This window comes from Hyposmocoma kahamanoa, unplaced genomic scaffold (genome assembly GCF_003589595.1).
Source record: "Hyposmocoma kahamanoa isolate Upper Pololo Valley unplaced genomic scaffold, ASM358959v1 192, whole genome shotgun sequence".
Lineage (NCBI taxonomy): Eukaryota > Metazoa > Arthropoda > Insecta > Lepidoptera > Cosmopterigidae > Hyposmocoma > Hyposmocoma kahamanoa.
This window is the reverse complement of record NW_020653719.1, coordinates 4,946,624-4,972,145: the sequence shown is the minus strand read 5'-3', so window position 1 is coordinate 4,972,145 and position 25,522 is coordinate 4,946,624. Positions and strand designations below refer to the sequence as shown.

The 25,522-nt window shown below is 36.7% G+C and overlaps 1 protein-coding gene across 4 annotated transcripts in view; it reads right to left on the bottom strand.

Moving 5' to 3' along the window:
• LOC113226631 (probable Rho GTPase-activating protein CG5521) overlaps window positions 1-25,522 on the bottom strand; it is a 54,761-nt gene that overhangs the window by 17,424 nt on the left and 11,815 nt on the right. For 2 of the 4 annotated variants that reach the window (XM_026459345.1, XM_026459346.1), the window contains 15 exons: window positions 25,019-25,101; window positions 24,763-24,935; window positions 23,094-23,298; window positions 22,410-22,526; window positions 21,380-21,478; window positions 20,882-20,983; window positions 20,543-20,778; window positions 13,338-13,441; window positions 12,349-12,479; window positions 10,616-10,770; window positions 10,217-10,342; window positions 9,614-9,781; window positions 8,274-8,370; window positions 6,726-6,910; window positions 2,023-2,178 (listed from right to left, as the gene is read on the bottom strand). In XM_026459345.1, coding sequence (XP_026315130.1) covers window positions 2,023-2,178; window positions 6,726-6,910; window positions 8,274-8,370; window positions 9,614-9,781; window positions 10,217-10,342; window positions 10,616-10,770; window positions 12,349-12,479; window positions 13,338-13,441; window positions 20,543-20,778; window positions 20,882-20,983; window positions 21,380-21,478; window positions 22,410-22,526; window positions 23,094-23,298; window positions 24,763-24,935; window positions 25,019-25,101 — 2,137 coding nt within the window. The remainder of the gene's footprint in view (window positions 1-2,022; window positions 2,179-6,725; window positions 6,911-8,273; window positions 8,371-9,613; window positions 9,782-10,216; window positions 10,343-10,615; window positions 10,771-12,348; window positions 12,480-13,337; window positions 13,442-20,542; window positions 20,779-20,881; window positions 20,984-21,379; window positions 21,479-22,409; window positions 22,527-23,093; window positions 23,299-24,762; window positions 24,936-25,018; window positions 25,102-25,522) is intronic. The other 2 variants (XM_026459347.1, XM_026459348.1) reach the window with 1 other exon arrangement.

The window sequence follows — 25,522 nt, the reverse complement described above, 5'->3', positions numbered from 1 at the left end:
GTCTCATTGACCGATAGAATATCGACGTCATGTCGATCCATTGCCACCAATAGCTCGTCGTGGCGAGTTCCCAGTGACCCGATGTTTATCAGCCCTAACTTAAATTTACGCTTAGTATGATATTTTATATAAATTAATTACAATTGAGATTACGATCAAATTATTAGATGGTAGAATAGTATAATATATCGGGTAAATGTGTAAATTATTGTAGGTATGGTATTCATGTTGAGATTTTGATTTATATGATAAAAATAATGTAAATATATGTAAATAGAAAATAAATATTTGTTTAGTTAAACGTAATAAATATAAATATATGTTGAATAAACCAGAATATATGAGTATTAAATACATTGTAAAGTGTACGTAACATAAATTATTATTGTGCTCGTGTTTCGGTTTTGCCTCACTACACGCATGACTGTTGAAATATCGAGGGTACTTATAATAACAGTAGTAACCTAGCTGTAAACATGCAAAAATATAAAAACAACTCAACATAAACAGTTTAAAAAACACCACCTTTGGAGCTCGGAGAGCGAACGCCATCGGACCCAAAAACCTTTTTTATGTCTGTTTCGCAACGAACACGGTGCGCCGGCGCACCGGTGTCTCGCCGCGCATATATACGGCCTTCTCTGGTCCATACGTATCGCCAGCGGTTCCGTTCCCCAGCCTTACGAGCCTGGTAAAATAGGGCTCTGTTAGTCCTTGTCAGGCGCTCGTTTATGAAGAACGTGCATGGCGCGGTCTTCAAACCTAGGCCTTCAGTGGACATTCGACGACGAACCCGCGCGGCACGCAACAGGTCGTCGCGCACGTCACGGCGCGCCAGCCGTACAGCCAGCGGTCGGGGCCGCGCACCCGGTTCCTGTCGCGGGCCGCCTACGCGCGCACATCCTACTATGTCGCGTTCGTCGAGGGAAACTCCTAATTTTGTTGCACACGCCAAAGCGATGTGGGTTGGATTCTCCCCCCTCTCCTCCGGGATACCGCTGAGTTCCACCTCGTTAAGCATTAGTTCCTGGTCGCGGTCGTTTATCTCGGTCTGGAGACGAGCGACGCTACCCTCTAATGTGCTGATGTGCACTAACACTTCTTCGTCACTTGTTTTTGTTTCCTCTATTTTTTGTACCTTTTCCTCCAACTTGTCCAAGCGCGTTTCGCACCTATCCACCACATATCTCAGTTCCTGCAGGTCCCGACGCAGCGCTTTCATCTCTTCTCTGGCCTCGTTCATTTCAGCCCGGAAAGCTCTCATCTCCTTAATGAGAGTGGTTTCCTCCTCAGGTTCATCTTTATACGTAGCGTTGGAAGAGGCAGTCGTGGAGGGGCCGGAGCCTTGACAAGTGGTAACGGGGCGCACAGCTCCGGGGGACATACTGGGGGTCGGCGTGGTGGAACCTGAGCCGCCGGGGACAGTTGTCGGCGAGGCAATAGTGGCACCAACCGTGGGTGTGAAATTTTTACGTGGGGCCAGGGCGGCAACGGCAGCGCTGCCCGCAACCTTATTTGAGTTCCCAGTTTTGGGTGGACTAATGCGGGTCTCCTGCCCCTTCACCGGTGTGCTGTCGTGGTTGTTCCTTGGCTGTTTCACCTTGCAGTCAGGGCAGCTCCACGTAGGCTGCACGGATGCGAATCGCGCAACACCGACACATTCCCTATGCATCAATTTATTACATAGCGAGCAAGTGATATTTGCGCCCTCTTGCGACGACACATATTTCCCGCACGCACTGCACTTGGCGACCATCGCGATGTTGAAACTTGCCCCTGCGCACTTTCTCTTTTTTAAACTAAATAACAAGCTTTTACCGACTTTAATCCTTTACGTCAAGCTTTGATGAAAATTGTAAAAATAGCAATAGAGGCAGACAAGAAGCAGATTAGGGACAAGTGGAGATCCGAACTATCTGCCTACATCAGATTAAAATGACAAGACAATGCATACGCTACTCTTACGTCTGAAAAAGACGTCCATTTCAATCTCTTATCAAAGGAAAAAAAAGTTGGTCTTACCGTTTGAGCCCAAAGTTTCACATCAATAGTGGAAACAGGTGAAGATTTAGGACCTAGATTATCCAGCTGTATGTTTGCATCGAAATCTTCGTCTACTGGCAGAGATAGTCCGTCGATGTCAGATCCATTAGTGCCTCGCATCACCGCGTATAACACCTAGGGGGTGAACAGATATTCTTTTTTTGTTAAAACGAACGTTTCACATACAATTCATAAATGTTTAAATCTTTTCCTTTAAAAAAAAAACCGATAAATTACGAACATTGTACTCGGATTATAAGCACTGATATGAATAGTCAGAGTAAAGGGAAGTTTACGTAATATCTACACATACAGTGAATAACACCTCCCCCTGAAACCGAAATTATTTTATGGTATTTTTTATGGTTTTAAGAAGAAAAGTTTGTAATTGTAAGTAAACATACAACTTTTTGCATATTATTTTCAATAGCTGCGAGATTTCAAAGAGGAGGTATTATTCACTGTATGTTTTTTGCTTGAAGTTTAGGTAAATCTACTAATTCAGATTTCTGATTACTTATAAGTAAACATTGCGAGAAATCCAGCCTGTTTGGAGAAAGTTCACAAAACTGCGTAAACATGGCCTAGTTACTTTTTTTTTTCTATATCTACAGTGATAACTAAACGCATAAGTAAATGTTAGCACATCCATAACAAGAAACGTTTCAAGGCCATACTATGTTATGCAATAAATTTACACTAGTCATTTTTTGGGACGCCTGTCTGAAAGTTCATTAGCACCTTATGTTACGTGTGGCGATAGTTTTTGAGGGAAAATAAGATTTTGTCATCAATTAGTGTTAGCGTTTAAAACGTTGATGCGCGATCGAATATTCACAGTTCATTGCTGACATCAGCAGTTCTAACGTACTTTGTAAAAATAGTAAATCGTATTATCTCAATATGCTGAAGTTTGTAAGTATATTTAAAAAAAATTATTTGTTACTCGAAAAAAAATTTCTGTTGAGATAGCATTTATTACAGACTGACTCCTTGGCTTTAATTTGTTAAAACGATTTCTATTAGAATGGCATTTATAATAAACCATATATCCCTTTCTTTTATAGGTATCGGTCGTTTAGAAAATGCAAGTTAAACAATTAGTAGCAATGTTCCCAAATTATTTTAATTAGTAATGTGTAAAAAAAGTTTTATTGTGTTTTCCCTAAAGGTTTTAGTCACGCTCGCCCTGTTCGCCATAGTCGCGCTGGCAGTTCCCCAGCACGACCAGCAACAACCTGAGGTGTACATTCTGAGGCACGATTCAGAAGTTAGTCCTGACGGCTACCAGTTTGCGTAAGTTATTTATTTTTAGTGCAAATCCGACGAGAAAAAACTATAGATCGTATCGTATCAATAACTGGTCTCAACGTCGGATAGCAGTTACTCTCATAAAAAAAATTTTTGGTAAAGTCTAAATAAAGGCGCTATCAAATTAGAGGCAGAGGAAGCGCTGCAGAGGCGCGACACCCGCGTGTCTGTTGCGCTTCAATAATTTTTAACTCACTAATTGTGACTGTAAACGTGGCGCACACGTGGCGTACGCGTGTCATGACAGTGGCATTGCAACTGAGCTTCTAAGCGCAGTTAAGTTAATACAATACGTCTCACCGCAACAGGTTTGAAACAAGTGACGGCACTTCCCGCCAAGAGCAAGGCACGCTAAAACAGTTCGACGAGGGCCATCAAGCGATTGAGGTGCAAGGTAGCTACAAATACACTGCGCCAGACGGCCTCGTCTATACTGTTACTTTTACTGCTGACGAAAACGGATACAAGCCTCAGGAACAAGTTGAACATCCCGGACAACAGTAAATGCTACTGCTACTGCTTTTGTTCATCTACATAGAATTTGAATGAAATGAGGATTCTGCTATTGTAAACGTCACTAGAGGACAACTCAGCGCCTTTACTGTTAATAACGTTGATATTGGTCTCCAATTGGATATATCTCGGTATATTGAAAGTTATCGTTATAACCTTAGATCAACTATATTTAAATCTGAAATCTCTGAAATTCAGAGTTGAGTAGATTTTGTGTTAATAATATACTGACAAGTATGAGACACTGACAAATTCGCAAACGTTCCTAGCAGCCTTGTAATTTGATTACTCAAAATGTTTTATAGTTCTGCTATTCAATTAGTCTTTGAGTCACACTGCATATTTTTGTATTATGTGTGATATTCTTTGTGTAGATGACCTAAAGCTTTTATTACATTCACTTAAAATAAGCATAATTATGTTAAACGTAACACTGTGGAATTTAATATAACTGTGTGTGCTTTTTGTAAATGTAAAAACTACACTATATAGTTATGGTCTAGAAATGAAACGGGTAGTGACTTGGCCGGATACCGCAAATGCGGCGAGCACATCGGCCGGATAGCCGGCCACCGGATATCTGACACACTGCCGTAAACATGTCGCGACCGGTTTAAAGTGTGTATCGCCGTGATTGATTAATTAGTGAATGATTGCACTTTCACATTGATGATTTGATTTGCTGTGGTCACTCGGTTTTAAGAAAAACGATTAATTTATTCTAGAATACAAACAGATACATAACAGAACAAAATCGCAAATTCGGTAATACTTTGAGAATACGTGGAGAATGAAAAAAGGCAATTACATCATTCTTTGGACATATTATATATATAATTTCTAGTTGTTGGAACTATAAGCTAGATAGGCCCGTTATTATTTTGTTTAAATTTGATTTCATGAATTTGTTTGTGATTTAACTAATTCGAATCTACACGTTTCATTATTGTAGGCTACACGTTGTATTTGAAGACAGTTCAAATTGATCGTGATAGCGCTCTTTTCGTTTGGTCGTCTGGCAATACTCAAAATTTAACAAAGTTTGCAAGAGTTTATATTGAAAAACTGTCATTTGAAGCTGGTCTCGTTTATTAAAATAAATAGAACCAACTTTCACCACATAATGCAGAAAAACTGGTTCTCATCCACCATAATTCGCCTTTATTGAAATTTGAGTACTAAATTTACAGATAGCGTTATCTAACTTCATAGGTCTTTCAGTTACAAGTAATAAACAGATTGTCAATGATCCTACAGCAACTACAGTTGCTGTTTATACAATTTATTTATTTTCGGACAACGTAAATCCACATTTAAATAAGTAACTGACTTATAAACTATGTTAGTAAGTTATTTTAAACAAAGATCGCGTAAATTCTATGAGGTTTCTTATGAGAGGTCCCTCCACTTTCTCAGCAATCATTTTCAAGATGCTGTTGCCACTGTTACGTAGTCTGTTTAAAAGAGAAGCGATTTTCTTCCGTAGTATGACGGAAAAAGAGTTTGCCCATGCTTCCGCAAACATTGCAGACACGGCAACCGCAAAAGCATATTAAAAGCATTGTTGTATTGGGTGTGGAGAGCAATGTACGACTTTTGTGTATGTTGGTACCACAGGCTACCCGCGTAAAAAGAAGAACAGTGAGCCTTGAAAAGAGTTATCTTAGCTGCAGCAGAGCATTGAGCAAACCAACATATTAGCTCTACGCTCCCTTTCCATGTCATCATCGTCTCTGAGATCAGGCTTAATTAAATGTCCTTGATACTTAAATTTAAACACTCTGTTTCTGAGCTTCCCAATGGGGTAGCTCTTAATAGAATGCAATTTTGATTGGTGGTACAACAGTAGGACACTTACTTCCTGCCGCAAAAACTATGACCTCTGACTTCTTTACATTGTATACCAGACCGTGTGACGCGGCATATGACTCACAGACAGCAACAAGTTTCCTAAGCGCGCTGACCGACGGAGCCAACAGCACCATGTTTATCATATTACTATAATCTTTAATCAATGATGCAATTTATTTAGCGTATGTAAGTGATTATAAATTTGTCTCAATTTTAAACATCCGGTATCCGGCCGGATAGTTACCGGTTCTCCGTTTCATCTCTAGTTATATCATACAATATGCCATCTAGTGGCCGTGATAATCATTTCCTTCATTAAAAGTATGAGGATTCGTTATTTCCTTGTTACTAAGGAAGTATGTTGAGCACGTGTAGGTTTTACTACACAACTGTGAGTTAAAACGCATGATAATATTTCATATCATTTTTTGTATAACTTCCTGTTTTTTAGTCATTTTTGTACAATTTGCCAATAAATTTTTTTGTTATATTTCTGTATTTTATTTTTAGACCTTATGTTTATATAATAAACCTTTATTTATTTGAATTGAATTGAATTGAATTGAATTATATGTTCAATGTTACTCCAAATATAAAAATAATAAAATAAATTTTAAATATAACAGCAGCGATTTTGCATTGGGAGTTATTTTACTCCCACGCATATACATATATACATATCAACAAATTGACGTCATTATGTCATATACCGAAAACAAAAATTATACATATAATTGTGTGTCAAATGTCATCAACACTTGCATGGTCGTAATGTAAATTTTCTAAAAGAAAGGAAACAGAAACACAGGGTTCCAAGGGTATTTCATTATAAAGATTGACATTCCTTTACAATGTGTGAACGTTTATGGGGTCAAGGAAGTCGAAAACCAAGCAAATTAAAAACATTATCAACATCTTGCGGCAGTAGTTTTACGTAACCTCCAGAACGCCCGAGACGATAATATGTAATGTGAAGTTAATCTTTCGTAATCTGTAGGTAATCTTACCTTAAATATCATGAGCAGCAAGGACTGATCTCCGTCTTTCTCCTGCATCAGGTATGCGGGCCCGCAGCGCACGGCGAACTCAGCCAGACACAACAGCAAAGACCCGGCCAGTGGCTTCACCGAGTCCCGAGTACTGCTACTCGATATTTGCGCTAAGCAAGCGCAGATCCATTTTATTATTTTACCTGTTGACAATGGTTAAGAAAAAATTGTACACAAGGCGCTTCGTAGATATCGTGGCAGCGCCTGGATTGTGCTATTCACATATGTTATATTTATACGATTATATTTATATATGTATTATATTATATTTATTTATGTAATGACATATACAATAGTAATCCCACTGCATTAAAATAATATTGTTATTTTGTATGTTATATAAATGAGACCTCTCTCTCATTTATAGGCCTAAGCCTATAATGAAAGGGAAAGAGAGAAGAGAGAAATGAGAAAGAGAGAGGAATGAGAGTATTTTAAAATAAGGTACCAGTGCCTAATAAGCTATATATGCCATAACACAGATCCACTTAGACATACTGATTACAAAAACAATATACTGGATGAAATTGAAAAGGTGCTACAAATTTAAATATATAATTTTAGATACCAAATAAAATTTAGAGAAGTTTGGAAAATTAATATATTTTTTAGTATTGTGAACAAATTGTAAACAATGAAAGTATCAATTAAACAATTTCTCATATTATTGCTAGCGTAATCACTCCGCCCGCGCGCACGTGCGCCGCGCTGTTGTGTTTGTAAACACTCAAACCAACTTTCCTTTCATACTTTTATCGGCTTAGAGCTATCAAAAATACAATAATAGTCACATATGTTTCACACAAAAACTAAACTTCATTATTTGTCACAAAAATTATTGTATTTTTAGCGAATTTAAAAAGTTGAAATAATCACGATTTGCAGTAATTGTCTTATTTACAATGTCTTCAAAATTAGCGCAATAATCACACATGCGTATTTTAATGATTGCTCGAAATAGCCACCTCTATTTTGCAAACATAATTGAGGACTGCGGCGCTGCATACTATTGTCTTTAAGTTTTCTAAACACTAAGTAACCATGTTAAGGTATTGCTCGTTGGTAAATGGTACACGACTTTCTTCTTCACCTAGGGCATTTTAATAACATTTACATCACGTCAACAATAACACTATCGATTATTCACAATGTTACGAATTGCGCACGCGACTATGACCTCTCTGACGGGCGCGTCTAAATTAATACTTTAATGCCCTTAATTGTATTAATTTTATTTTATTTTACTGGGACGCCGATAATTCGTATCTATGTGAAAACAATAACTGTTCGCTATCTAAGACGGTAATAACACAATTTTTTTTTCTAATTAATTTTCAGAAATTACACTTTAAAACGAACAAGTAACTGTTACTGAACTTCCCATTTCGATTTGTAGCAACTTATCAATTTAATTCTGTATAAGTACTGGCATACGTTTCGGGTTACTAAAAAAATACTTATATAAGGGGTTGATATGGTTGACCATGCATTGGTAATCTAACTTACCAGCTAGCCCGGGATATAACTCTACAATGCGGTCGGTGTAGTCTGCTAGCACTAATATTGCGTCACTCACTACTTTGGCTATGTTTTTGTTCTTCATCTGTAACAGAATCATATTGGTCAACAGAAAATTTGGTGTCACATTTATTTATTTATTTATTTAAACTTTATTGTACAATACACTGAAGTACAAATGGCGGACTTAATGCCATAAGGCATTCTCTACCAGTCAACCATTGGGCCAAACAGAAAAAAAAAACACAATAGGTTGGTGCTACACTTAAACAAGAAGAAATAGAAATACTAGAATAAAAAAAAGAAGAAAAACTAATCGATAATTTGTATGGTATAAATAAATAACATACAATAAACATACTTATTATACATACATAATAAACTTACATATATATATTATAATAATAAATAATATGATATATGTACCCAAAGCAACATTAAACAGTGTCTTAATTTTGACTATTGTCAAACAGATGCATTGATCACATTGTCTTATCTACTTTCAAAAGTGTCATGGGTTATTTGAAACCAGGATGAAGGTAAAATTATCTCTTTCAAGTTACATTTATGCAGACGGAAGAATGGGATTACACTCAACCAAACAGGCCCTGTACTCTCGTTCTCTATCCTAAAAAAATACTGTCAAATAATAAATAAAAGTCAACAAGTCAGTTAAAAAAAACTCGACTAAATTAAAAAACGCCTTATGCGAATTAAGCTTCATACTTTACATTGGCTTTTAATTTAGTCGAGTATTACTTATTTGACAGTCATTGTTTCGGACGGATGTCATACGGAAAACGAGACAGACCCCCCGCGATTCAATTTCTGCGGTGAAGCAAAAAGTGGGAGCTTAAAACTTTTTGATCTGAATATTTACAGGCATATATCGCCCGTTTGCCGGAACAACGTGTTATTTATATATGTCAATGTATTAGACATAACACGTTGTTCTGTTCATGAATAAAGGCAGACAAATATGACTGACAGACAGCAAAGAACTATAAGAAAACAAAATGACATATAATCGTGAACAGTTTTGAAATGTTATTTTGTGTGTAAATAAATGACCAATGGTAAAGTTAAAAAATAATGCTGATAGAACGATGCTCCACCGGGGCCATCATTGATATGCATGTGGATAAGAAAGGCCTCTTTATCTATTTGGTGCTCCTGAAACCAAATGGAAATAAAAGCTGTTCCAACAGAAAATCAGCGTTACAGCAGTCGAACTGTGATATTGCTGAGTTGGATTCGCTTCAGTTTCTTCTGTATAAGTCTATTAAGATGAACAAATTCTTTGTTTCAATAAGTGAAAGGTGAGTTACCATAAGCATCTGCAGCAGACAAGTGACATAAGACGGCAGCCTCGGCGAAGGCGCGCGCGTTGCCAGCAGATGAGCCACGTGCGCCGCGAGCGCGCAGGCGCCGGCGCAACGCGCTCGGGCCGCGCCCTCGCGACGGCACACGCGGACGACGATGTTCAGGACGTGCTCCTGGCGACACAGGGACGTTGCTTCTTGTTGACTTATTTTAAATGGTTTTTCGAAGCGAAAAATTCCAACTCTCTTCATGAGTGTGTCGGTTAAAGTCACTACCCGTAGTGGTCATGTACGAAAAATAAATAAATTCAGGAATTCGGTAGAGGCACTGTAGTTAATTATAAAATTTTTATGTACCAGACAACCACACCGAAGCCTGGTCTCAAACTAAAGAATTCTCTGTATCACACGAGTACTAGAGCAACGGAATTCACTCTAGGGCACTTCCCAGAATACCCAGTCCCGTGGCAATGTAGAAAAGTTAATTTTCCAATTTGGTCCTACCGGAAATCGAACCAGGATCTCTGCCTCCAGCGCCCACAGTGTAAATCGTAGGCCACCGGGGTCGTCGCGTTGAATACAATGTTTGTGTTGATGTGGTATGAATACCTTAAGATCAGGACAGGAGACGGTGTTGTACTGATGAGGATAAGGTTGCAGCATAGGCGCGTTCATCAGACCGTCTGGCAGCGACAGGAGGGAACCCAGAAAAGTGACGGCGGCCGTGCGCGGACACTGTAACCAAATAAAATTAAATCAAGGCTTGATAATCCAAAAACTGTCTGTAAATGGGTAAGTATGGGTTAAAGACATCGCAAGTGCAATTGATATCTTTTGCGTATTGATGTAATACCTCAGTGAATTGTATGGGTAACCAATCACTAAGTTTTGACAAAAATATACGAAATTAATGTGGTCATTCTCCTATATCATTTAGTGCCACTTAAAAATAAAATTGAGTTAAGCCTGAGAACGTAGAATATAAGAGAAACATAACTTTCTACTAACCGAAGGTCCCATATCGGAGGAGTTAAGTACGACAGTGGAAGCATGTACGAAGTCAAGTAGCAGTAGCGAGTATCCGTCGAGAGCGAGCGATAAATAGCGTGGTGCCGCGTGCTCTACTAAAACGTCTACTACAGACCGATCTTCGCCAGTAAGACCTGTAAAGAAATAGTTTTATAGCGTCTTTGTTTAATGATATACGTACCTACTATTTACTATTTAGAAACAAAAACCTATTAATAATCATAACAAAAAGTATTAACAAACAGGGACGCTATCTCAACCGTTTTCACGGACATGACGAAAGCTTTCGATTTTGTGTTAAATATAATATAGTGCTAATACATAAGAGTACAGTTCGAGAGAAAGCCACGTCTTCAAAATCGCCAACAGGAAGCACATATTACTTTTATGACAAACACACGAAAAAAGTAGTAAAATCAAATACAATAATTGAGACTGCGGTGTACCACAGAGAGGTATTCCAAAGCTGCTTTTATTTATAGTCTACATAACCAACATAACCAAGTTATACAAAAGTAGGTCTGCTGGTTATTATTATTATGTTACGTTAAAATTCGATTGAATGGGAGTCAAGTTTCAATAATGCACTATGTAATAATGTTAAATAGCTATAATTAAATTGTCTCGTAGGGTATTTAGAGTTAGTCTATTAGAAAGTGAATTCTGATATACAAGTAAACTGGTAAGATAAAATATTAGGACGTTACTCTTGATTGTTACAGAAGTAACATAGAAGTCATGTTTACACCAAACTTATTAAATCTACTCATACAACCTCACATGGCTAAAGCTACCATGTTTCGCCATTGTTTAGACATCAAATAAAATGTCAGGGCCATGTTGTCAGCGAGAGTTATGTACCATACTTTTTTGTGAAGTATGCGTCTTTGTTGAGAAAAACTAGGTAATTATAATTTAATAGGAACTAGGAATCCTAGAAATAAAATAGAAGGACGATTCAATTAAAATAATTAAATTGTAAATATTTTGAAATGAACTTGCATGATTTCTTATTAACTAAATATTGGCGAATTTTTATTTGCCGATATAAAATGTAAGTATCTAATAATTTAAACTTCCCGTCTTTTTTCTTCAATTTTTTTTTATTTAAAAATGAGTACTTTTTTTAGTGTAATTAATTGTTAGTTAATTGTTCTTGCATATTATATTTTATGTTTAGTCCATGTTAGTAAGTAGACAACATGCCTTCAAGATTTTGCTTTCCTAAAATTTAGCCTGGCATAGTAAACTACAATTATTTTGTTATTATTTTGTTTTTTTGAAGTTGTAACTTTGTTACAACTTCAAAAAAATCATATTAAAAATGTAAAGAATTTTAGTATGTACGGATGTAATATCATTAATTGGTAGCTTTACAAGAAATCCAATTTTCAAGCGTAGTTGTTTCAATTAAAGTGAAAAGTATAATTTATTGCACTCGAATGAATTATTGTTTGCAATTGATGATTTTTAAAGTTATAATTCAACTATTCTATGTACACACGCCAGCACATCAAGCTACACATTGACGTATCTTGTTCCGTTGCAATGGAGGCGATTTTCGAACAAAAACGTGTAGTCTGGTGTGCCGTTGTCCGTACATTAAGAAACTGTTCAATTATTCTGGAAATAATCTGATCCATAATGGTATTTTCTTTAACTCCTTAAAGAAACGGCTCACGAATAAACAATTCTTGTATAAATAAACTTACCATGATGCAATGCTCGCTGATAAAGGTGCAGATGCGCTAAATGCAAGCGGTTGTTGCACGAAATAGGTGCGCCTGTGCCCTGCGCCTGTGTCGATTCGCACAGTAACCGCAAGGCAAGCAATTTGCCCGCTCTGGAAAATTAAAGACTAACATAAAATTTCATATAGAACTTTCTTGAGGCGGTGGAGTTAAATGTAGAACTATAGACGGTGACGATGATGGACAAAGAAAACATACGTAGATCGTGAGATAACCGTGTCTGTACCTGGATACGGGTTTATTTACAGACAACGTTTTTAGTCTCTGTCGTATTAGGTGGCTTTAGAGAGTCTTCGAGTGGTAAAAACTACGAAGCTAAAGGGGTGCAAGCGTCAACACTACTTCTGCCAAGATCGCTTATCAGAACAGAGTAGTTTCTAGGATAGTCTATGGAAGAATAGATTATAGAAGTATAAGAGATCTGTCTCCTAATGTCAACAAAATTCCAAACATAAAAAATATTAAGATATCGATTTTGGATAAAATTATGATGAATAACATTAGTGAGTAATTATTACAGGGAAAAGTGAACAGTAAGTTTTAGAGAAACTCTCAGAGTGATAGAATGCCCAAAGTCTTTAAATCAGACGTGAAAAGTGAGTAATCTGTCAGAGAATTATTAAGGGAAATTCTAGTATTTTAGGTATTAATTCTACAGTAAATATACAGAAAATATATTAGTTGTTACTCTTTTTGGAATCAGGAAAAGTAAGGGCATTTCCTAGGAACGCGTAATGAGAGAGATGGAGATCACAAGAAGTCCGTAGTTTCACACTGAAGTTATAGTCCGCCACGCCTCCAATGTGAAGAAAACCTTTTTCGCTATGCAGATTCTCCTGCGATTTGTTTCTTCACGGTGGCAAACTCTTATTGCAATATGTTACTATGTAAGTCGATTATGTGTATTAAATGTATATATTATAAAATAATAAACGATTGTGAAGACAAACCTGTGAGTAGGTGGCAGAGCTTCGGCCTCGAGGCACCATCCTGCCACCAGATTGAACGGCACATGGATTTCTGTGTTGCCATTGAGGGTTTGATTCGCGCTTATCTGTTGAAACATTTCCAATATAGGGATATACTGTTTCAAACATATGTAATGAATAACTAATAATATAAGCTAAGATTTATCAAACATGTGTAAACTTAAGACGCAAAAAACCGACAAAGTGCACTTAGGATTTGCGCAATTAACGTTTCATACCGTGATATCACCTGTGCCTCGGCCCGCCAGGGCGATATCAGCGTTCACCTTATGCAGTTTGTTTTATACTTGTTGTTATTTAGTTGACATAAAATGCACTATTTTCATTCAATGTACACCCTATGGGAGATTTTCTAGAATTTTTTTTGTTTGTATTTTACACATTGGCGAAGAGACTTAATTAATAGTGTTCAATAATAACATAAAAAAGTTTGTAAAAGTATTCATTTTAGCTTTTACAAGCGTTAATTGAACACCTAACATTTTCAAAATAAAAAATAGTTTCTCAAAATAAAAAAAACAGTCCTAAACGTCGATTGTACATTCGAAACACACGACTTTGATTAGGTCTCCATAACCCATGCATGTGGCAAATTTCAATTTTGAAGTGATAAATATTTTTCTATAAATATTAAAAACTACTAAAGTAGAGAACTTAATGCGAATATTTTGGCTAGACTACTATCTTTGTGTCCCAGATGATTCTAAACCATGTTTAATAATAATTATAACTTTTTATAAATAAAAAACCGACCTAAATATTTGTGGAACACATCTATTTGCAAAGTTTTATTGAAATCGGTTAACGGAAAGTGAGTGAAAGCCAATAAACCGGCTCATCCCCTAATTTGCCACTGCTAGAGGTGGAATTTCCTCTCTAACACAAAAAAAATCATCGAAATCGGTTCACAAATAACGGAGTAATCACGTAACATACACAAAAAATACAGTCGAATTTATGCACAACTATTTATGTTATAACGTAAAATTAATAATAATTGTGTTATAGGGCACTGGATCCGGAATCATTTTATTTTGTGATTGGGCGACAGTGGGAATTGATAAAAGTCGATAAAGGTTATACCATCTTTACGATGAAAGGACTTATAACACTAGTGAGAGTTTCAATGATTTTGTTAGAAAGTATTCCAAAATGTTTAAGCGTGTTTGTGTCGCGGTTAAAGCAATGTTTATAAATATTAAAATTTAAAACAATTTTAAACAGCGAAAGTGGAAGAGTCAAACCTCGTAACCTAGAGTTTCAATTAATAATTATGACCAAACAGTAAGAACAGACTTAGAAATTGCAAAAGCTTTCGAAAAGTTTCTTAATGACTTTCCAATTTTGACTACCAAATCGTTAAATTGTCTCCTGCAGTCGCTGAATCTCTGTACTTAAAGAACATAATGGAGTCATAATAGTCTGACATCTAGACATATATCTGTGGAGTTAGGCCTGCTCAGTTGAAGTTTAAACATGTATATAAAAGATATACATTCTAAAAGCCATTCTATAGTTAATTGTACTGCTCCTTACTTAACATGCATTTTTAACAAATACGGTTTCCTAATATCATGAAGCAAAGCAATGTTATCTCTCTTTATAAATCCGGTAGTAAATCTGACCCCACCAATTTCAGAACCTGGGATCCTTGGGACTGCACCGTTTGGCTCTTTCAGGTCGTTTCTGCCAACGATATTTTAAATTTATTATTGTTAAAACATAAATATAAAGAAATATTAATATTGTACAATAATAAATAACAATTTTAAATATTGTATACGTAACATTCCTATAATTTGGTTGGTAAAGAACGTTAACATTATTGTAAAGTAGATGGCGCTTTTTATCACTGTGAAAAAGAATGGGGAAATCTGAAGCGTGACGCGCATATTGACAAATCCTGTTCTTTCTTGCGCAAGAATCCATAACAAGTGTTCCATATGATATTCAAGTGATTTCCTGTGCCTGACCATCCCACGTTAGTGTAAACTGAGGCATCCGTAATATAGTTTTTCTACCATTTTATGAAGCTGCTATTGAATGAATCTGCTATTGAATGAATCTGGCGTTAAAAAAATCTGCCGTTTCCGGAATCTGCCATTCACAGAAAAATGATTATTAGAACCACCTCGTCTTTTTGAAGTCGGTAAAAAATTTGAATAATCGATGATCAACTTTTTTGTCTTTAGTTTGTATATGTGTTGGAATTTAAAAAGTTAATTACTCATTATGTAACGCTAATAGTTGGTTGGCGAGACTTCACAGTCACGTGGATTATAATCGAGATTTGCTACGCATGTGTAGAAATTTTTCATGCGTGTTATAACGGTGGGCGTTGAAAGCCTTCATTTCATATGGAATAAAAATCACGAGCAATATTAAACAAAAATGTGGAAATATTTCGTAAATTATTTATGTAACGTGTATACTGTAATTCGTTTTATATATACGAGTATTATATCTGGTTACGAACTATAGAAAGCTGGATAGCCTTCAATAAAATAACCAACAAAAACTTTGTTGATTATCTTTGCAGAACTAGATCATTGAACGCTTAATGTATACTATGTAGTTGTAATAAATATTAAAACCATTTCACTTTCACCATGTTCAAATTTATATTAGTGGTCCCAACGCATTTTATGTATAAATAGCAAACGATTGTTTACCTGCGAATTAACAAAATTCTGTATATTATCTTCGGTCACTAACGATTCGAGATGCACATTAAATAAGATATCAAGTAACCGGTAAGCCATTTAAATAGCAACTGAAACAAGATCACTCGAGCCTTTAACGCTTTCTAAACATTACGAAAACATTCAATAAACTGTCAAATTGGTTTCCATTTCGACCCACTTCCTATAAGATTCTTAAAGTACCCGCGTAACTGATTTTATTCTCGCTCGGTCGTGATAAGGCGCTATCAGAAACGTTGATTTGTTTTCAATTCAGAGTTATGCGCAATCTTTTGTTTCATTCCAACACGGGATTATTTTTTATTTTATTTTTTTGAGCAATACTCGTATAACGCAATGAGTTACTTATTATTACAATGCGCTCGCTTAAAGTTTACGCTAAATTAAAATAAAACAAACAACGGAATCGTAAATAATAATAAAACATTATATTCTGTATAATCCACCTGAAAATCAAATTGTTTAACATCACAAAGTTCAAAGTAAAAAAAAAAATTTAATAATGTTTATTTTGTAATAATTGATTTACACGATAACTTTTAGAAATAATACGTATAAGCAGTAAGCACGCTCATAAATGAAACAGAAAATAAAAACCTCTTTCCTGAGCCGCCTTCTTAGCAGTCTCCTTTTTCCGTCCCTTCTTTCGCATTGACAGTCCTTCAGCTTCCTGCAGTTGAGCAGCTCGCACAAGTTGATAAACACCATACACTAACTTAAGCTCAGTGACTAGCTCCAATCTCGCGTTCTCACAAAAACTACGTTTTCACTAGATTACTTTATTATAACCGACCAAATAAATGTCGTGTTTGAAATAGATATGAACATTATAAACAATGGGATGTGAGATGAATGGTCATATTGCGCCATCTGCCAACCGCGAGATATCGGCGATAAGTGTGATATTTGCGATAAATATTAGCAGATGCCGGGTGTAGGATTACATAGTATTTATTACGTGTATGCTGATTTTAGTGGTTTGGTTTTAGTACAAGTTTATTTCTATACACCCATTGACTACGCCGACCACGAGGCGAATACGGAGCTGTTTTCCGCAAAGAAAGTCAATTAATTTTACGATTAAAAATGCATTTTGAACGCGGTAATGTTTACAACAACAAAAAATGGCAAACAAGTGAGTTTTTCCCGCGTTTCGTGTGAATAATGTTATGTTATTGTATTAACAAGTAATGTTTTATTCATAACAACGATTATGTTAACAATGTGGCAATCATTGAAGGGAAACTTGGTTAAAATTTGGATTATCACAGATATGTCTTACACTGTCACGCATGTAATTTGTTGCATATACATCTTGTTTCTAAACACTGACTAGAGGATTTAAATGATATCTAAATCAATCTAAATTAATTATTCCATGTATAATAATTGAACTACGGATAAATTATAAACGAACTGCATTGAAGGTAATACTATCATTATGCTTAAAGCATATTAAATTCATATTTGATATTTAAAATTAATATATGATCCCTTTATTTATTACTGGTCTTTTCTTTTATCGATTGCTGATGACTTTTACATTCAGAACCAGTATATCTTTTGATATTGGTCTCCTAATAAGTCTTGGTTCCTTGGTTGCGCCCTCCACTCAGTAGATTAGGTTAGTATATGAAAAAGCAGCACGAGCCGAGCGAGCGAAGCGGTAGCGGTCGGCGTGTGTCAGAAGCCAATTAGCTTGTGTTTTCGAACATGTTTTCAGGTCAAATTATATTATAATTAATATAATATCAGTATACAGTTATAATCAACATTTACTTTGTTTTAAAAATAAGTATCTAAATTTTATTTTTAATGCTCATTTTGTCTTAGTTTTATGGCCCAATATAAAACTAACAAAGTTAATTTATACAAATTAAACATTTATTGCTTATATCAAAACAGACTAAAATATCCATTGATTTATTTTATTTTACGTCTCAGAGAAGAGGATCAATCATTAAAAAAGATGATTCACCAGCTGCTTTTGCAAATTTAAAATGATCATTTAAATACATGCCCATAAAAACATGACACCTAGTGGGTTGTATAAAATTTCTTTTTGAGTTTAGCGAAACTCTTAAAATGTACACAACATTGATGACGTCTAACCAAATTAGCGTATTTCGCATCTGTTAGTACAACAAATGATGTTTAAAAAATTTACTCTTGAGTTGACGATTGGCAACACGATCGCCCTATAAGTAACCTACTTCGTATTGGGTAAAAGTAAACTTTTGTAAATTGTGTTAACTTGTACATATTTTCCTTGTGTAACGTCAACAACAGAATCCCGAAAAATATGTCCCAGATTTAAATAATGTTGGCGGATTGCGGTTCACTTGTATAATAGATACGAGACATGAAACAATTACAGCAGCAATGGAAGATGTATTATCTAGGTAGATATGTCACAGAGAAGTTAATCTTTGGTTAATAAAAAAGCAAACATTTAGGGTCGTATTCTAGAACTCTACTCAATGCTCAAGTCAGGATTTGAGTATGGTTTAAAACACTCGAAATTATACTCAAGTCCCTGCCATTAGGGTCGTAATTCCAGTGCTTGTGTTTTCAGTGCAATCCTGACTTGAGCATTGAGTAGAGTTCTAGAATACGACCATTAGAAGAGTGACAGACGTGTTACACAGAGGTAGCTTGTAAAGCGCGTGGTACGATCGTAGGCAGGGTGCTCTACATCTGTAATTTGGACGTGACAGACATTCTCTTTGATAACAGTATAAGTTGGAATCGATGTTAATGAATCAGGTGACAATGAAACGCTTGAAATTCTTGCCTTATCACGTTCAAGCGTCGAGATACGTAAGTTGATATTGAGATACGTCACAGTTTAGGAAATCCTTTAAAGGACAATACACTTTTGGGACCGTCATACGAATTGATAAATGGCCAGTCCTTCAACTGCCTTCGTGGTCGAATGGTTACCATGCCGGAATGCCACGCACAGGTTGCATTCAGCAATATTTGTATGGCCTACAGTTATTTCTCTCGTGGGTTTGGGTGTAATTTGTGGTTGTCTAAGTGATGGTAAATGAAAATTATTGAATTTTGTCAGTACGTTATGACACTTTTCTATGGAGAAACTTGGAAATCGCACTCTTAGGGTCGTATTCTAGAACTCTACTCAATGCTCAAGTCAGGATTTGAGTATGGTGTAAAGCACTCGAAATCATACTCAAGTCCCTGCCATTAGGGTCGTATTTCCAGTGCTTGAAATCATACTCATATCCTACCTTGAGCATTGAGTAGAGTTCTGGAATACGACCCTAAAACCCGTAGTTGGTTTTTTAATATCCATATAGCGAAACGGGGTACCCCGTAATACAATATTCTGATATTTAATATTACGGTAAACACCGTTATTGTCTATCATTGAGTATATAACCAGAAATAGAGACGGAATGTCATTGAATTTATTTGAAAATTATTCTGCCAAATCATTACGATGACAACTGCGGTTCGATGGGTCAGCCCGAATTCGAAACAATTGCCGGGTGTCGTCAATAGTTTCACTTCAAAAAGACCAGTTTAATTTGAGCTTTGCTATAGAGGACGGTAATTTAAAAATTCCAATTTACTATTTAATTACCGATGAAATATGATTCCGTTTGTGTTGTAATTAAATGTTTTGCTGTTTTTCCCATGCCACCGAATGAACAGTTCCCTATTTTGAGAGATATTATCTTTATTACAATAAATACAGAATATTTTTGGAATATACGGAGGCATACACACAGGTCAGTAGTTGGCGCTGTATTATTTCAGTTTTCTAATTTGTGATTTCAGCGCAAACGCGAGTTGACATTTAAAAATGATATAAGGCCCAATTGTCTGATGAGTTGCCAGGGATGGATTTCTGATTAAATACTCGATGTTATCTATGAACGGGTTACTAGGAATTTGCACATACATCTATTATCGCGATGTTACTCGCCGAGGTCACGGACTAATATGTGATGCTATTTTACTACTCCATCTCGACACTGGAATCATCCACCTTGGCTATATTTTGTAAATGAGGGTGGGCAAAAACTGAAATACCTGTACAAATACCTATCTAATTGTTTAATCGCGTTTATTCCCGTTTTGAAATGCTAGTAATGCGCGCACACACTCATAGCCCCGCATTAGGGAAACCTTGTACCGCGGGTGCCATGGACACACACATAGACAACCACAAATTACACCCAAACACACAAGAGAAATAAATGAATACCATGCAAATATTTCTCCCGGCACGGGAATCGAACCCGAATAACTAGATTCAATATAATGTACGTAATGTAGCGCTACGACGACGGATTTTTAACAATTCCTGTATTTTTAGGTTTTTATTGAATGTTACGATGTTCACCACGACATTCAATTATTTTAGTGAAATTATTACACTAGTTTGTGACACTCCTTTATTTTCTGAAAAAAAAAACAGCCTAAAAATGCACTGACCTTGAGCAGCGTAGCGTTGAGATGTATGAGGTAGTTGTAGAGATGCGCATGGGCCTGCGGTTCTTTTAAATTATTGGGATCGCCCAAAGCGGCAAGCATTCGTCTCCACAACACTGCGGCCACGTCTGGCAACCAGCCGCGAGCTCGCCCTCCCAGTACAACTCCTACGCCGGCACCCGCGCCTAAACCTAGTCCACTTTCGCCACCTCCATCGCCTGGATCATTCTCTGACCATTCTGGTAATAAGTAAGTAAAAATCAATTACAATCAAATACCCACTTGTTGTCAAAATTTTTTTCTTTGAAAAGCGCGTCATTTGAGGTGCCGCAACTTACGTACCAACATTGCCACCGTCTGAGACCAAGTCAATCTGCAACGGTGAATCTTTGATGGAACTGCTCTCGACGCCACTAGAAGGCGCCGGCGACGGTGACCTAGATCCTATGGTAAACGAAACAACAAACAAAATCTTATTATTTGTTTCATTTAAAAATTAGAACACAAATTCATAATGATAAAAATTTATACAAACCATTTAATCAAGATAGGTAACAGCGCCCCCTGTTTTATTAGATCTTCTCCCGATATCTTTAGATCTTAACTTTACTGCGATCGCTAATATAACATATTTATATTTACATATGTAGATAACGACGCATATAATTATTATAGTTACGGGTACAGCACATTACCTGTACCCGTAAAGTTCTGAATCGTGTGCATTTTTGGAATATTGTTGTGATACACAGTTATTTGATGCTCGAACTCAATCGCCTTACCAATTAAGTATTACAATGATAAGCTATTATAACCAAGACTGTTCTGGATTAAACTTACCACCATCGGAATCCCTTTCTTCGTGTCGCTGAGAGTTCCGTAAAGAGTCCAGTGAATACCATCGCCTCGTCTTATCCCGGTCCTGATCCTTATCTGCCTCTATTACACGAGAGATAAATTAACCAATTTAAATTTAAGAAGTTTCTCGATTGCATGATTGATAAGTTTTCCTTTAAGTAAACATTTATTCCTTTGCATGCTTCAAACGTTTGTGGTCGTTAATATTTTGTGATCTAAGTTATGTTCATGCAGTTTAAACAAAATGTTTTTGTCGGCGTACAAAAAAAATGCTCGGAAGAAATGTCATTCAAGAACAGGATAGCATCCGATTACAAGATGCAGTTGCAATAACAACATAAAAATAGTTAGCCTATATATAGTCCCATTGGTGGACACGGACTATTTCTCACAATGGGAGGGCTTGGGCTGTAGTTCCCACGCGGGCTCAATGAGGATTGAAAACTTCACACACATCATTAAATTGCTTTGCAGATGTTTTATACTTTCAGAGGTTTCCTCACGATATTTGCCAACAAAGTGACACGTGTTAATTCATTACTGCGACAATTATATTGGTCATAACTTCTTTTACATAGAAAACATGACTGTAAACCTATACTAAGCATCATTTGTCTTAACGTAAACAATCATAAAAACTATGTTTTTGAAGTGGCCGCTTCTATAACTTCATTTTTTTTAACATTAGAAATAAACGTCAAAGTTTTTTTATCGAGAACGATATATCACGGAATGTAAACTCAACAATGACATGCATAAATTTTTTTTTTCACGGATATGCATTTCAATCTTATTAATAATTGACAAAATGTGTGTTTTGCATTTATTTATTTAAATGAATAAATAATGAGGTATTTAGGAATTTGTTTATATTTGTAATTAGTCATGTAAATGTTGCACAATAAAAGACCTAGAGAAGCAGACGTAGTAAATAACATATTTTATAAACGTATAATTACTGAAGATTAGTTCTTCCAATAAGATAAATAAAATAATATTTGTTATTGCGTACCTGTTCGTGTGTTAAGTTTGGAAAGGTGTGGATCGCTCCGGCATCGTTGCAGTTGGCGTCGGGAAGTGCTCGTTTCTTTGCGTTGGTGTGTTTCGTGTCCCGATTTTGGCGATTTTCCTTAAAAACAAATTAAACATAAGTTCGTAATCAATAAGTAACAGATGTAATCAAGTAATTCTTAAGCGACATAACTGTCTACCTCTTTAATATTTTCGCCGACAATTTGCATTGGCAATGATTAAGGCCACCTATTGTACCTGTATTTTGTTATGTATTTGTTCTTGTGTGCAATAAAGTATATTTGTATTGTATTGTAACGAAATAAACCTAATGTTATTTTAGCAACATAATACACAGAACTTCTTAACTTCGTACTTCGGTCAGTCTAGGGCCAGCTACATTTTTCATTATTTGTCTCAAAAATGTAGGAATTTATTCCCATAGGTGTTTATAATCTTTTATCTATGAAGGATAAGGGCGTTTTTGCACAATCCATTTGTGCTACGTTTGTTGCATGTAAAGAATGGATTTTTGTGTAGGTGAAAAGTAATCAGATGTCTTTTGGAGCAGTGAGTCTCTTTTCAACATCTTTCGCCATCGCGGCACATTGTGAAAAATAGAGCTGAGGCTTTCGTCGAGGACATTGCCATACAAGACGCTGAAAACGATTTATTGTAAGCTTACCAGGAGTCCTAGTATCGTTAGCAGCAGCAACGGACTGGTGGTGCGTAGACAAGCCTTGTGCAGGGCGTGGGAGGGGCACGGGTGCGGGGGTGACACGTCGCGCACCTCTCGTACCCCGAGCGTCCCCTCCGCCCCCCACCGCTTCGGTCAGGTCCAGCGAGTACACGTGCCGGGCAAGCACGCGGGTCAACGTTTCCATAGTTTTCTAATAAATCGACAGATCAAACATCTACTTGAAGATTCAATTGAAACAAACAAGATTATTCATTTATATTTCATTCCATAGCTTCAATTCCATAGCTTGCAGTCACAATCCAAACTAAATTATATTCACAGGAGATAGCAGTTTCACTTTTAAAAAAATGAATTTTATTTCTGAAACTCACAATACCTGGCGATTCTCAAAAATGCTGTCATTTGAAGAAATCGCGAGGTCAATAAACTTTTAGAAAGAATGAATGTAAATATAAGGTCCTCACCTATGAAATTGCCGTTTTATATAGACCGAATTGAAAAAAAAAAACTTATGAAAAATATATATTCTATAAATTAAAGTATTGACCATTATTGTCAATGCACTTTAGCCATTTCAATGGAAGTTCGTTGGTGCGTCTGCTATAGTAACCCTGGGGATCAGAATCGATTCATCACTCCTCATCGTATTCGAATTTTTTCACTGCAAAAACATACAAATTCGGAAAAAATAAAAATCAGTTGGAGCAAGGTCTGGTTAGTATGGTAGGTGACGGAGCTCTTCCAAGCGAAACTCCTGTAGTTTTGAGAAGGACCGATGTGCGATGTGTGGACGAGTGTTTTTTTTTTTTATTGTGACTCGGCGAAATGACTGCACCGCGCCTGATGAAAAGTGCGAATACAGTCCAGAGATGATGTTGTCGTGGAGAAGGAGTGGACAAGTCTTGGTCGTGTGACAGCGAGCTTGTCCATCATCACTTGCAATTCTTCACAGTATAACTTTGCAGTAATTGTTGTGCCAAGTCTCAAAAAGCTGTAATGAACTGCCCTGGTCCACCATATATTCAAGCAGATTCTGTTGACTCAATTTTTTAAATGCCTCTGTGGCCGAACGGTTACCATGCCACTTACACTGCCGGTTACACTCTCACGCAGAGATCCCAGGTTCGATTCCCGGGCCGGGATAAATATTTGTATGGTCTACATTTACTTCCTTCGTGGGGTTGGGTGTAATATGTGGTTGTCTATGTGTGTGTCCATGGCACCCGCGACACAGGTTTTCTCTAGTGCGGGGCTATGTTGAGTGTAAGTGCGTTAATTTGAGTTTGGGACATGGTTTGGCTGCCTCCCCTGTGGCCAACCAGTACGACAGACGTTTTCAGTTGTCATACAACTACCCACTTTTCATCACATGTGATAACCCGATTCAGAATCCCTTCGTTTCAGTGCATATTATAGGTTTGTTTGAAAAAATAAATATACGCGATTTAGATTCGAAAAAATTGTTTCATTTGCTATATAATTTGAATTTGCAACTCTAAGTAAAATGAAAGATAATATCAAACTTCAAACTTCTCAATATTTGGAATCGGCAATATCATATATGAGGACCTAATAGTAAGACCGGACGGAGTAGAACATTTAAACCGTAAGGGTCATTTAACAATTGTGTTTTACCAAAATAACGGCAACTTACAGCCCATTCCTTTATAAGATCTTCCCAATGCGTTAGCCTTGTCAAAAGTTCCATAAAGTTCTGCCATAATTCTTGTTTCACAGCAACGTTCAAATTGGCCTTTATCCATGTTACAATAAGCGTTTGGAACAGTGCAGGTGCCAGGAACCCTCCTAGAATAATACGGTACGACACTGACACAAGGCATAAATATGTTGTAAAGGCAATTAGGTGTCCGTAAAAAGCTATTTACAATGCGTTTTGCGAGTAAATTTACCTAGTGATTCTTGTTTCCTCTTCGGTGGTACTTTTGTGAGTACAAGAGATGTTATTTGAAGTAACACTAGCAGCAATTGTTCCCTGTACAAAAATAACGTATAGTGGGTATTTGAAAAATCAAACATGAAAGTAAATTTACATACTAAAAAAACGCGGCACGGCGGCCGCGCGGCTGCCGCCGCGTGTATCTAACTGCCATGGCCAAATACGCTCTATCCATGTAGCTTTTACGTTTTAACTTAAATGAGCATCCGGCCGTACGGGCGAGGCTGGCTTGTCTTTGGTCTACGCGGCAACCACGCGGTTATATTATTCCAAGCAATTTAACATTGTTGCCTAGTAAATAGAATTCAGATTCGCAAGTAATGTAGGTGAAAGCGTGGTAAGTGGGCGGTTGCAGTGCGGTCGCCGCGCGAACACTTTCGCGACGTGTAACTGAGTGCCCACTCAGATATTAACCATTGTCGGTTAACCGCAAACGGCGACAAGTCGGGTGGCATTT